Source organism: Natator depressus, chromosome 6 (genome assembly GCF_965152275.1).
Source record: "Natator depressus isolate rNatDep1 chromosome 6, rNatDep2.hap1, whole genome shotgun sequence".
Lineage (NCBI taxonomy): Eukaryota > Metazoa > Chordata > Testudines > Cheloniidae > Natator > Natator depressus.
The window spans coordinates 72,336,466-72,350,202 of NC_134239.1; the positions used below are offsets into that span (position 1 = coordinate 72,336,466).

At 47.1% G+C, this 13,737-nt stretch overlaps 1 protein-coding gene and 1 long non-coding RNA gene across 3 annotated transcripts in view; one reads left to right on the forward strand and one right to left on the reverse strand.

The window, feature by feature from the left end:
- The window catches only part of CCDC9B (coiled-coil domain containing 9B), a 138,668-nt gene that overhangs the window by 103,170 nt on the left and 21,761 nt on the right, over nucleotides 1-13,737 (forward strand). For both annotated transcript variants that reach the window (XM_074955713.1, XM_074955712.1), the window contains exons 9-10: nucleotides 196-249; nucleotides 886-991. In XM_074955713.1, the coding sequence (XP_074811814.1) occupies nucleotides 196-249; nucleotides 886-991 (160 nt within the window). The remainder of the gene's footprint in view (nucleotides 1-195; nucleotides 250-885; nucleotides 992-13,737) is intronic.
- LOC141989271 (uncharacterized) overlaps nucleotides 1-13,737 on the reverse strand; it is a 212,319-nt gene that overhangs the window by 62,373 nt on the left and 136,209 nt on the right. The window lies entirely within an intron of this gene.

The window sequence follows — 13,737 nt, forward strand, 5'->3', positions numbered from 1 at the left end:
CAGCTCATCATCTGTGCTCCCAGGGGCACATGCCAGGTTCTTAATTAGGATAAATCCACCACAGTTCCCATTCTCAGGAGATGTACCGAGGGAGTGAGGCTTTGCTGCTAGAACACATCACATGAACAACATGCTCTCCATTGTGCTTTCACTATATAACCCTACTGCTTCTTTGTGCATGCTGTGCCCATTCAGGGGGAAGAAACGCCAGGAAATTCCAGCACAGGTCCTTTCCTTTTGAAGGGAGAGGTGAGTAGTGCCTGTGAATGGCCTTAAATTGAACTACTGGGCACTCGCTCTCATTACACCATGCTGCGGTCCGGGTCTCACATACACTGACCAGTGAGGGAGTTCTATGCAGGTGGGAGTTGGGGCTGGAGTACCGTCTCAATAGTGGACACGTTGGATATAGGGAGACCTGGGAATATAAGGTCCATGCATGCTTCAGGTTGCATTTTCCTAGTGCCTGCCTCCTTTAGCCATGTTCCCTACCCCTCTCAAGAATGGGACTGACACCTGCAGAAGGATCCTGGGGGGCAGTGTGGTAGCTAAATGACACTGAACTGAAACAGAGATAATGGGGGGTTGTGGTCAGGGGGAATTTTGGCTTTGCAGCTTTACATTTTCCTCCCCTCCCACATAGCCCCCTTCTGTAGGAAATACATTCACAAACTCTAGCGATAAAATGAGTCTGGCCCCCACCTGCATGAGTACAGAGCATAAAACCGCCAGACAGACCTTATTGCTATGACTTTCTGACGTCTCTTAGCTCAATGCCATGTGGCAGAGCTGTAGGAGGAGAGGCGCTATGACAGCACCAGTTTCCAGCGCTAGCCAACTGCTGGATATACTAGCTCCAAGCTCTTTGTACATCCTGTCTTTCAGGTGGAGGACAAAGCACTACGAACACAAGTGAGCCTGCTTCCAAAACAGTACCAGTTGTGAGCAGTAAAGCCAGAGGAAAGGATAGACTGACTGGCAGAGCCAGAAGGTAGGAGGACAGTAAGCAGGACATTATGGAAACCATTTTGTAACCACTGCTAGAAGTCTTGCTGTGCAGTTCCTTGCTTCATTTGGAATGACTGAGCTGCTATGATCCATGGGGAGTGCTTCAGGCCAGGGATTACATCGTTAGAATTGTATCCCCATTTTTGTGACAGAGCCTGGTGGGACATCCAGTCAGAGACAATCCTATAGAAGGATTGTGAACCCCTCACACGCCAACTGCACAATCTTCATTGATGGGGCACAAATAACTGATGGATCAGACAAACGAGTCCTGACAGACTGGGCGATACTTGCCCACTCCGAACCCCCAGCCTGCTGAGCATGTCTTCTGTTTTCAGGCTTTGCTGGCCCAGGGAGCAGGCCTCCTGAGATTGTTCACAAGGGTAGCTAGTAATTAGAATGACTGACTCCTTCAAGATAACTTCCCTCTAGCACTCAGCAACTTTTATGAACGTGTGTATATATATATACATATCGTACGTAAAAATATTGAGAGGGCCTCTCCCCTCAGCTCAGCCCCACCCCTTGTATGTGACTGGAGTGGTGTAAAGCAGTGGTTCTCAAAGCTGGTCCGCCGCTTGTTCAAGAAAAGCCCCTGGAGGGCCGGACCGGTTTCTTTACCTGCCGCGTCCTCAGGTTTGGCTGATCGCGGCTTCCAGTGGCTGCAGTTCGCCGCTCTAGGCCAATGGGGGCTGCGGGAAGCAGTGCAGGCCAAGGGACATGCTGGCCGCCCTTCCCGCAGCCCCCATTGGCCTGGAGTGGCGAACCGCAGCCAGTGGGAGCCGCGATCGGCCGAACCTGCGGATGCGGAAGGTAAAGAAACCGGTCCGGCCTGCCAGGGGCTTTCCTTGAACAAGTGGCGGACCGGCTTTGAGAACCACTGGTGTAAAGGAACCATACAAGCCCTGATTGAGCCAGGGCAGAATTCTCCAGCACAGGCACAGTAGGCTTGTCTACGAGGAGACTTAGTGCACAGCCAGCAGGGTATAAATCTACAGTGCACTAGCATGCCTCATACTAAGTTGCCCTGGGGCCCTGCTACGGTGCAGTACAGGTTCCATAGTGTGCTTTGACAGACTGCTGTTTGAAACAACCTGTCAGTAAAACCAGCCAGGGTGTTCTAAGGTCAGGGAGCCCAGCTGTGTGAAAGGCATGTTGGGAAGAGGCAGGGCCATACTACATAGCACTGTAAAGATTTCAGGTAGTGCTGCTACCCATAAACACCTCACAGGGCACTTCCCAACGCCCCAGAAATCCTCAGAATCAAAAAGGGCATAAAGGTGCTTACAGCTATCTTAGCCCCTACTTCCACTGGGTTGCAAGTTTTGTCCTGAGCTTCTTAGAGGTACAGCACAAAATGATACCCATTAAGAAGGCATTGCTAGTAACCGCAGAGCTAAGATCGCATTGAGATAAGCAGAACTAAAATCCCTGGGCCTTATTTTCCTATGACAATAGTTTTACTCTGGTCTAATTCCACTGACTTCAGTGAAACATCTGTTGATTAGACTGGTGTAAGGGAGAGGAGAATCCAGCTAGCCACTTCTGTTTTATACTTTAATGATTCAGTTTAGCTTCCAAATTTGGCACACTTCAGGGCAAACTCCAGCCTTCCAGTGCTACACTACCTAACGGCTTAATAACAATTCTAATCTTCAAACTACAATCATACTGTGTACCAGCCAACAAGAGAAGTCTAAGTGGATTATATACCCAAAATTTAACACATCAAGACCACAAACAAAATTCTACTATATGTTTACAGTGTGTTTTTAAAATAATCAGGTCAGTTATGAAACAAACACAGCTACACTGATGTATAAACAGATATGTTTCCTATGTACAGCTATAATATGTTACAGAACACCGGTAAGCTGGTACTTTGCTGTGTAGTATTAATTTCTTGATATGTGCACTGAAGATGATAGCACTCTTGAGTTGAAATTGAATTCGTTAGAGAGGGTGATCATATGAAGTATGGTGACATGTCATGATGGTAGTGGGACTGGCACTGTCTTGTATGTGGCTGTTTTAACTTACAATTTCCTTGCTTTTTAGTCTCTGCATTGTGAGGAAAGACATTTGAGCAACCTTAACTCTAAGTTAATTACATTTTGCGTTGGAATACATTTAGAACAGAGAGATGGGACCTATTATGTCTCCTCAAATCCAATCTTAAGTTAATTACAAAACATTAATTGGGTAAGAATAACATCAACAGCAAAAAATAATCAAGTTATCACAGTCTTTGTTTATAAGCTACATTAAGTCCCACTTCATTCTGAGGTTCCACCTCCGGTCAGCCACAGTAGCAGCTGTCTCCAAAAGAAAAGATGCCACGTAACTCTGCCACACAGACAGTTCTTGACCTCAAAAGGTAAAGTAACTACAAAAGGTCACCCCAGTTCCTAATACTCTAGCCCCCACAGGCGCAAACCAGATTCCCAGATCTGAACAACTCCAAACTTGAAGTTTGTGATTTAGGACCATCTGTAATATACACACAGCAATTACTTCAACCAATGAACTGCAGCCACCTCTGGGGTGGACTACCCAACACTGTATAACAGGAAGCAAAGGCAAATACTGTATCCATCTGAAACTACTGGGGAAATTTAGAGAGGTCAAATGTAGTTACCTAACTGACAAGGGCACTGGGGCTAGCGCCCCTGCTGTTGTGAGAATGAAAGTACTATGGACTTATAAACACAGGTGATCAGGACCTTAGTTTTCCATCTCTTCTGAAAGACAGCACTTTCACAGCACAGTGTCCCCAACACCCTACTGGGGTTAGGGTGACCACCCATCCTGATGGGTGGGACAGTCTAGAAATGCAGAGTTCAAAGTCCCGGTCCCGGATTGTATGACTCCAGGACAGCATGTGTCCTGGATTCCCTGGAGTGCGCTCCGCACCTGCCTGAGGCTCAGGGACGGCACCAGCCTCTTCCCAGTGTTTGTGGGGGGGTGAGGTGGGCATTTTCCCCCCTCACCATGAAGCCCCGCCCCTGCTCCTCCTTCCCCCCCCCCCCCCGCAACCATGTCCCCTGGCCAGGTCGGAAGCCGGAGCTGGGTCACGGTAAGAGGTGCCCAGGGAGCCTAGGCTGCTGTGGGGAGCCCTGGACTCTCCACCTGTCCTGGGCAGCATGCCCTGGGGGGGCTTTCAGGCCCCCTGACTCCCTGCCCAGGGCAGGTGGAGGGGCCGGTGCTCCTCACAGCAGCCTGGGCTCCCTGGGTGGCTTTTACCACGGCCCGGCTCTGGCTCCGGCTTCCAGTCTGGCCAAGGGGTGGGGGCCTCAGGGGACGAGGAGAGGAGTGGCAGGGGCAGGGCCATGGAGGGGACAGGGCTCCTGTATGTGTCCTGCTTTTGCATTTTGAAAAGGTGGTCACCCTAACTGGGTTGTTGGTTCAGCCCTTAATCAGAGAAAAGACTACCACCTCCAGAATCACCATCACTGGTTCCTCCAGCAGTTGAGTTAGTATCTCTGCGCACCAAGCTGAGGAACTCAGAGTCCAAGACTCGTTTTATAATGGACCGTGATCTATTCCTTGAAAATAAACACACTAACAGTGCCCACCTCTGGAGAGTTTGCTGGACAACTTGTTCCAAGAACAGGCTGTGTCTTGCTAAGGGAGATGCACATAAATCCCCCAAGAGCAGCTACTCTAGGAAACCGAACAGAACAAACAAATTGTGTTTTCCATGGCTGGGCTGCCCTGGGAATGCGAGCTGAACCATTATAAAGATGATTTTCTTTCTTCTGTCTTCTTGTATTTGTCCTTCCCTTTGGGGTCTGCTAGTTTTCATGACTTTTGGGGAGGACGGGGTTGGAGGTGGGTAGGTTAAGGTTGCCGAGCCTGCAGTAGCTGTGAATTCTCCTTCAGCCTGGGCCACCCCCCTATTCTCTCGAATGATGTCCACTAAGAGGTGCTGGGAGGGGAGTGGGCTTGGGGTTCTTGCTTAGGAATCACATCTGCTTGGGATAAGTGCCTCAGAGAGTCACATAAAAGACCCCTGATAACTGCTCTGGAGCTCAGATTCTGGATGCTTGGCTGGAGGGGCTCAATTTCAGGTGCACTTTGGCTTTTGAAACCGTCTAATTCCTCATGAATAAAATGCTGTGTGGTGACTGACAGCTGTATTGCTGCTGCTCCTATGGGCCTGGAGATACAGAGGGGCAGAATGGCTTCCTACACAGGGAAGGGTGGGTTATTTTGGTCAACGCTCGCTCTCACATCTTTGGCTATGCACCTCTTTTCCCCTGGAGAGAAGGCAAGGACATGCCTCTGGGCCATTCTGGGAAAGGCAAATGCAGCCAAGATGATGGGAACCATGAAGTAAATTCATCAGTAAGTGGTCTATCTGCCAAGAGTTGACTGCTCTGATTCTGGTCCATGCCCTCTCTGTGCTCTCTCCCTACTCCTAATCAGTAGGATGTAAGGAGCTGGTTTAGGAAGAATGACGACGTTAGAAAAACCTAACCACATTAGGCCTCATCCCCTCCAAATGTTTCATCTTTAATAAAGCCTAATTCTGGTTGGTTCCTAGGCAGTGAGCTAAGTAGTTGATGTATTCTTGGCTTATAGATATTTTAGCTATAAAATTAGGCTCTGTATAATTAGTTTTGTGTGTAATTATCATTAAAATGTTATGCACTAAAAAGCAGTCCAAGTTCTTGAGCTGCTTATTGGAATTAACAGGGAGAGTTGTTTGTTTCCCTTCAAGATAGGGCAGACTGACAACAGCATGTTACACAATGCTCCGTGCTGACTGGAACATAGCAATTGCCATACTTCAGTAGGCACAGGTGGGATAATCTGCCCCCCACCCTGCTGTAGATCTCCTCTTGACCTCTGATAGTTGGAGGATACTGGCTTTAGCCCTGAAGCATGAAGTTTGAAATTCAAGCTGCTGGTTAGTAACCATAAAGCTTTAACTGGTTCCTGGACCATTTAGTTTAGAGAGAGTGTCTTTTGCTTGCCATACAATCAGGACTGTGCTCAGCCACAGCATTCCTTCTATCTGTCACAAGGCTAAAGTTCACAGAAGCAAGGGTGTTCCCAGTGTCAGGTCCTTATCTCTGGAATCTTATCCTGGTGCATATACAGCTGAGCCTGAAACTGACCAGTTCTAGAGTGAGCTGCCGAACATCTTTGTTCTGGCTTGCCACCAACAGCAGGCCTAGGAATCTCCTCATACCAGAGCTGGTTTTTTGCCTCTTCTGATGCTCCCAAGGAAGGTGGGTCAGTTTTTGCAGAGGACATGCTCTCTGCTTTGGGGACATGATGAGTGATACCATTCTTAACTATGTAAAGTTGTACCAGGTGACAAGGACCTTATAAAGACTGGTAGCACAAGTTAAGGTTATCTTTTTACAAGAGCCCCACTTATGAACAACGGTCCAAACAAGCTTGGACATCTCCTATGATGGTCTGGCTGTGCTTTTAAGAAGTCGACCACCACTGTTTTGGTCTTAAGGAAATAATTATTCCTGCCGTGATGGGTTGGATCACAGAAACCTCCTTGGGGCTGCCAACTGATGTGCTAAGACTACTACTGCCCCTGCTTTCCCTGCCAGCTTGGGACTCCAGAGCCCTGCCTGGTTGTGCCAGACACGCTTGCCGGCCACAAACACAGACCTAGGTCTGAACCACGTCCCACAAACTGCAAGCTTAATTGAAAGCAGCTTAAGAAGGGCATCTGAGTGTTAGAGAAAGGAACACAACTCCCAATGGGGTCCAAACCCCAAATAAATCCTTTTTACCCTGTATAAAGCTTATGCAGGGTAAACTCATAAATTGTTCGCCCTCTATAGCACTGATAGAGAGATATGCACAGCTGTTCCCCTTCCCCCCGGTATTAATACATACTCTGTGTTAATTAATAACTAAAAAGTGATTTTATTAAATACAAAAAGTAGGATTTAAGTGGTTCCAAGTAATGACAGACAGAACAAAGTAAATTACCATACAAAATTAAATAAAACATGCAAGTCTATGCCTAATACAGTAAGAAAGTGATTACAGATGAAACCTCACCCTCAGAGATGTTTCATTAAGCTTCTTTTACAGACTAGGCTCCTTCTAGTCTGGGTCCAGAAATCACTCACACCCTCGTGGTTACTGTCCTTTGTTCCAGTTTCTTTCAGGTATCCTTCGGGGGTGGAGAGGCTATCTCTTGAGCCAGCTGAAGACAAAATGGAGGGGTCTCCCAGGGGTTTAAATAGACTCTCTCTTGTGGGTGGACACCCCTCCCTCCCCCTGGGTAGAATTCCAGCTACAAGATGGAGTTTTGGAGTCACATGGGCAAGTCACATGTCCATGCATGACTCAGAATTTACAGGTAGCAGCCATGGTTCACATGCTACCTTGAACGTTCTCAAGTAGACTTCATATTTGGATTGGAGCCTTCCAAGATCCATTTTCTGTTAAGTGTTTCTTGATTGGGCACTTAACTTGCAAATTCCTTTCTAAAGAAGCTGCCCAAATGCCTTACTAAGGCTACTTAAAATCAAACCAGTACACAGCCAATATTCATAACTTCGAATACAAAAATGATACATGCATACAAATAGGATGAATAGATTCATTAGATCATAACCTTTACAGAGATATGTTACTTGGCATCTGTAGCCTAAAACATATTGCAGCTATGTCATATATATATTCATAAGCATATTTCCATAAAGCCTTATGGGATGCAACCTGCTATACCCAACGCCGTCACTGGTGGGTGTGTAACGCCTGCACCCTGCTGGGCCTTTCTTTCGCGGCAGCCCAGGCCCTCTGAGCATTGAAATGGCAGTTTGTTGTTCCTGAGCTTTGGGCTTCAATCAGCTTGCACATTCACACAGACTCAGCTCAATCAGTGGCAGAGTCAAAACAAGCCTGTTCTGTGGGAAGGTTTTAAAGCAAAAAGATCTTCCCTGTGGAGACAGTATTCCCCTTAAGCCCTTCTTTGTTTCTCTGACCCACCCTCCTTTTTGGGCCTCCAACCCTCAGCTAATCAGCTTATGCAGCACAGGTTTGAGAACCCTCTGATGAAGGGTTCAAAGCATGTGCTTCAACAAGGTATATTTGGCCTGTCATTATTATTCCTTTTTTGTGTTACCGGAGAAGCTAGGACCCCTAGTCATGGGGCAGGACACCATTGTGGTAGGTGCCGTCCAGACACAGAACGTAGTGACAGTCCCTGTCCCAAAAAGCTTCATAGCCTCTAACAACTCGTTCCTTTTCTCACAACAAGTCTGAGGGGAAGTACGTTTCTCAGTGCATTTTTCTGACTCAGGCATTCTAGTGCATCTCAGACAGGAACTTAGGGCTCCTGTAGGTATATCAGGATCTCATTCCAGGCCATTTAAGGCATTTGGATCCTACATGATATTATCCCCACAAATACATCACTATGTTTTTCCTTTTTTTCCCCCCATCCTTATTGTCCCATTGCAGTTCTTCTCCCTCCCCGCCATCTCTTCATTTTCACTTAATGCTCCAATAAATCTGGGCTCCTCATCTTGCTTATCAGCTACAAGGGAGAGAAAATGAGGTTTGTTTTAAGCTAAAAAACGGGACCACTGTAACACCTAGCAGGAGCGTGTGGTGTAGATACCAATTCCCTACGCTCCGGCTGGCAGGGCCAGATTAACCATTAGGCTAATAAGGCTATAGCCTTAGGCCTTCCTATTTTTTAGGCCCTACTAGTCAGGCAGGGGGCGCGGGCGGGGCAGTGGCGGGGAGCGAGCTTGCTCACACTGTCCTGCTGGGGCGCTCCTGCCAGCAGGAAAGGCAAAGCAGCCCCCTGTGGGTTGGAAGGAGCTCAGCTGGCAGCCTGCTGCTTCCACTCCCTCCCATCTGCATCTCCCCATGCTGCAGGAACACACTGGCAGGTATCTGGTTAACACTGGTGACCGGACACTAAAAATCCAGTTACCATGGGAACCCATGCCAGCTGTGGGTGTAGTTTGAGCGGGCATTGTCTCTCCCCGCCCCAGCTCCCTGCATCCCCTATTTCTCCAGAGCTTTGCTTAGCTGTCAGGGAGGGAAGAGGCTCCCTCTGTCCCTCTCCTTCGCTGAGGCTGACAGGCAGCTCCAGGACACTACCTCCTGGGCCCTAGTGCCCATCCTTTTCATCTTCTATGTGTGCTGGGTCTCATTTCTGGACAACTGGTGAGTGCCTGTGGGAGGGTAGGGCAGGGCAAGGGGACATGGGGGGAAGAGGCAGTACCAGAGTGGTAGGGTGGGAAACTTGCACAGAACCTGCAGACACTCTATCCATTGCCCCTCCCATGTATAAAGAACAAATTCCCACACATTTGTAGGAAAAACAAAAAACAAAACAAAACATCCTATTCTGGATGCCAGTACTTTAACTTATACAGTACCTTCCATCGAGGGGCTTCAGATTTATGATGCACAGTGTTCAATAGTGTATTGAACTGTACTAAAAATCAAAAAAATCCCATTTTTTTCTTTGATGTATTTTTCTGTACTGGAATGCAAAGGCAACCAAGTTCTTACCTTTTGCTCAGCCTAGTTCCACAGGCCAACACAGATTTGTACTTTTAAGGGGTTGCAAAAGCACTGGAGGAAGCTCAACACACAATGTTGTAGGTTTCTCCCTCCCCTCTCCCTCAAGGATTTTAAATTCACTTCTTAGCAGGCTATGATAGAAAGACTTACTGAATAGGGGAAAGGCAAGTTCCGTCCATTTGCTGGTTCTCTGGCAGTTCAATCTGTCAAAAGTACCTCACATTTGATTTCTTTTGAGTTTCATTCAAAAAACTTAAAGCTTAATAAACCTGAAGTTAGTCCTCATTTTTCTGCCCCAACTCAAACTAACTTCCTTCCCAAGTGGAAAATGTTGGGTAAGCACAGAATACAATTCGAGAAGGGAATGAGAACACAGGCCAATTCCTGCTGACAGTTACACCTGTGTAGCCTTATTGAAAAAAGAACAGGAGTACTTGTGGCACCTTAGAGACTAACAAATTTATTAGAGCATAAGTCTCTAAGGTGCCACAAGTACTCCTGTTCTTTTTGCGGATACAGACTAACGCGGCTGCTCCTCTGAAACCTAGCCTTATTGACTTCAGGGAGAACAGATTTTTGCACAAGAGTAGATTTTGGTCCCTTCTGTTTTTTCACACCTGGTATAAGCAGAATCTCATTCACTTTCCTCCCCTAAACTCTGAGCACTTTAAGGGAAAAAAAATAAGCAAGGTCTGCTTGATTTACACATGCAAATGAAACAGGAAGCTCTCCTTTCATTCTGCACTAGGCTTTAAACAAACACCAGACCTGATATAACAAAGGTGTCACTACAGCAGCCTTGGTTGGACTGTTCTTTTGAAAGATCCTTAATGATTCTTTTAAGATGCTGATTTTCATGAAGTTTTTTTTTGGGGGGGGGGGCAGAGAACACAACAGGGAATAGCTCTGTTTTGTCAACTCCTAGTCATTCAAAAGCTGAAAGGCTTTAGATAAAGTTTGTTTAATGTTTGCACAGTGATTTTGAAGAGCTAACATAGTACAGAAGTGCTAAATAAGATGACTGGACAATGGTCTAAAGGTCTGCGTCACTTCTAGCTGTTACCTTTTTCTTACAGAAAGCGTAAAGCAAACAAATGCAAACCGTAGGGGGCTGGTGCACACAGAACTCATGCTTAAAAAACATCATGTCAGAGCTGCTGATTACACATTCTAGAAAAGATAATAGTCCTGCCATGAGTGCAGGGGACTGGACTAGATGACCTCTCAGGGTCCCTTCCAGTCCAATGATTCTATTCTATTATTCTAATTGTGGAAGAGCTTGGTGACAGAATGGCCTGATGTGGTGAATCACTGGAGATTAAGTACACAAACTGAGTATCATCTCACAAATAATATTTGGGTTCAATGTGAAAACACTCACTCATTATCCTCAGCCAGTGCAACACTGGGAGGCAGCTTTCAGAGCAAGACAGCCTAAATACAATGCCACCCAATGTAATTTTCCCACTACTACTTCCTCTACTTCAGTGGATTTTACACCTGAGTGGTTTTCTTTTCCATAATAAAAGCTGGCTGTCTCCTAGACTGCAGCCAGAGTGAGATAGGGTATGTGGTGTAGAGTCCATAGCTTGGGGAAAACACCTGCAGGGCTTGGCTTTGCACTGTGCCATGTGGAGAGCGGAGGGTAGAAGCACAAGGTTGGAAGAGGTGAGCAGGATGGAGAATGTTGCAGTGTTCATCCTCATACAGATGATCACTCCACTACCTAGGAGAAAGGAGGCCTAAGAGAAGGACAGCATAGCATCCCTCGGGCTACCTCTGACTCAGAAGTATCTGTCTGAAGAATTGAGTGTCCTGAGAGTAGAATAAACTTGTGAATTTTACATAAATAAATAATATGTAAATATGTATGTAGAGAAATGTTTGATGATTTCATCATTTTTTTTGCAATCTGTAATTCATACTTAGGCCCTTCCCTCCCATTAGCCTTAGGCCCCTCGTAACCTCAGTCTGGCCCTGCCAGCTGGGAACGTTAAAGATGTGGAATCAAAGGATTTGTCTGTTGAATCATCACCACAATCCCACAACCCCAGCTAGCTCCGCTGGCTCTCTATTCATTTCAGGAGCAGTTCAGAATTGTGCTCCTTGTTTTTAGCCCTTCATCCTACCTCATGGACCTTGTCTAGTTCCAATCCCCTCTTCACTGCTCCTGCAGCTCTCTGTTCACCTCATAGTGACCTGTTCTCTGTCTCTCCAAACACTCATGGCTCTGGTGGTGCAAGAGCCTTCTCCTCTGCATTGCCTTTCTTCAGGACCAGCCAGCTGTTCCTGAGTGTCTCATCTCATTCCAAAACACAGCTGAAAAATGCCTTTTTTCCTATGACTAGTCCTCTCTGTTTTTCTTTCTTTTTTATTTATTTATTTATTTAGCTGCTATTTTTCAGTATTTACCACTAGCGAGCAGGGGCAAACTCTAGTCTCTATTATGCCCATAGCATCCTGATGAAGCCACAACGGTTGCATGGGTGCAACTAAGAGCAGCATTAGCCCTTGTAACTTATCTTATTCTGTGAAGTGTTGGGGGCTACAGCTTGCCTGAAAAAATAGAATGTCTACATCATGCTTTAAATGCACAGAGTGCTTACAAACAGGGCCGAATCTGCACAAATACCCCTTTGAGGCAGCTAAGTAAGGAGCTGTTATCCCTGTTTGATAGATCAGGAAACTGAGGCAGAGAGGTTACAGACCAAAGTTTCCAAGGGTTACCTATAGTTTTTGGTGGCCATCTTTAGAACTTAAAGCTAGATTTTCAGAGATGCTGAGGACACTGTGGGTTCACCTCTGACAATCAGATCACAGGTGTCCAAAGATGGCCACCAAAAACTAGAGGTCACACTTGAAAATTTGGTCTTTAACCTCACTGCCTCAATTTCCCCATATATAAAGTGGGGATAACAGCTACCTACACAGCTGCTTCCAAATTAGAGGTCGTTTTTTAAAATGTGGGCCTTAGGGACTTATGTGTGGCCACACAGCAAGCCAGTGGGAGAGCTAGTACTAGAATCCAGTACTTAGCATTCCCTGGCCTGCGTGCTAAATACCAGATCAGATGGTCTCTCATTGTTGTACTGGATGATTCAATTTACAATTAAGTATTTAAAGGAGAGAGTTGCAGCGCTGTAAAGTGGCATTGTAGACAAGGCCTTAATCTCAGTGAAATCCACAGTGGGACAGTAACTCAGTTGCTGCTGAGACACCACCCTTTATGGTTGTATCAGGGTAACTTTATCACCATTTCACTAATATTATGACAAGTAGGTGCCATGCATAGCAAACACATGAGAGAAAAGTAGTCAGTGAAAGCTTACATCCAGCGACAGGCATGGTTCACATAACTGACACAAATTTTATTTGTCATTGTTTTTACTTCTGTGGTCTCCCTAAGAGAGAAATGTAATTACCATTTTAGGCTCAAACTTGTGAGACTGCTTAGTTCTGGTCCTCGTTTACATTAAGGCCACTTAATACTACTCTAGTTCTGTAAGAATGCCTTAAAGTGGGTATAAATACAATTGACTTCCACTTTAAGGCCTCTTCACACCATGGCCCACCCACTTAGCATCCAAGCCCACCCCCCAGCCCTGGCTCTGCTCTGGCCCCAGCACTTGCCCCACTCCACCCACCTGCACGGCATAGGCACGGGAACTAAGGGTGTGGGGGGTGCTGCAGCACCCCCAGGTTTTACACGGAGCTCTGCTCCCAGCCCTGCACCTGCCTCCAGCTGTGGCCCCAGCATCTGCCCCCTTACCCCTGTCCAGGTCCCCGCTCCTGGAGACACAGCCCTGCTCCCAGCCCCAGCTCTGCGGGGGGGAAGGGGAAAGAGGGCTGGCTTTCAGCACCCCCACTATTAAAAGTGTTCCAGTGCCACAACTGCCCAGCACTCCTGCCGGGGAGTGGGGTTGGGGCACGGGGGCTTGCCCCGCTCTGCCTGCCTGGCGCTCCAGCCAGGGAGCGGGGTCAAGGTGCAGGGGCTTGCCCCGACCCCACGCCCCAGCTGGAGAACCGGGCGGGCGGAGTGGTGCAAGCCCCTGTGTCCAGATCCCATTCCCAAGATAGAGCGCCAGGCAGGTGGGCAAAGTGGAGCAAGCCCCCACGCTCCCACCAAATCCGCAACTGGGAGGAGGGCGAGCAAACAGGCAGTCGTAGAGGAGATCTTCAAAAAGACAGACCCACTGCCCAAGG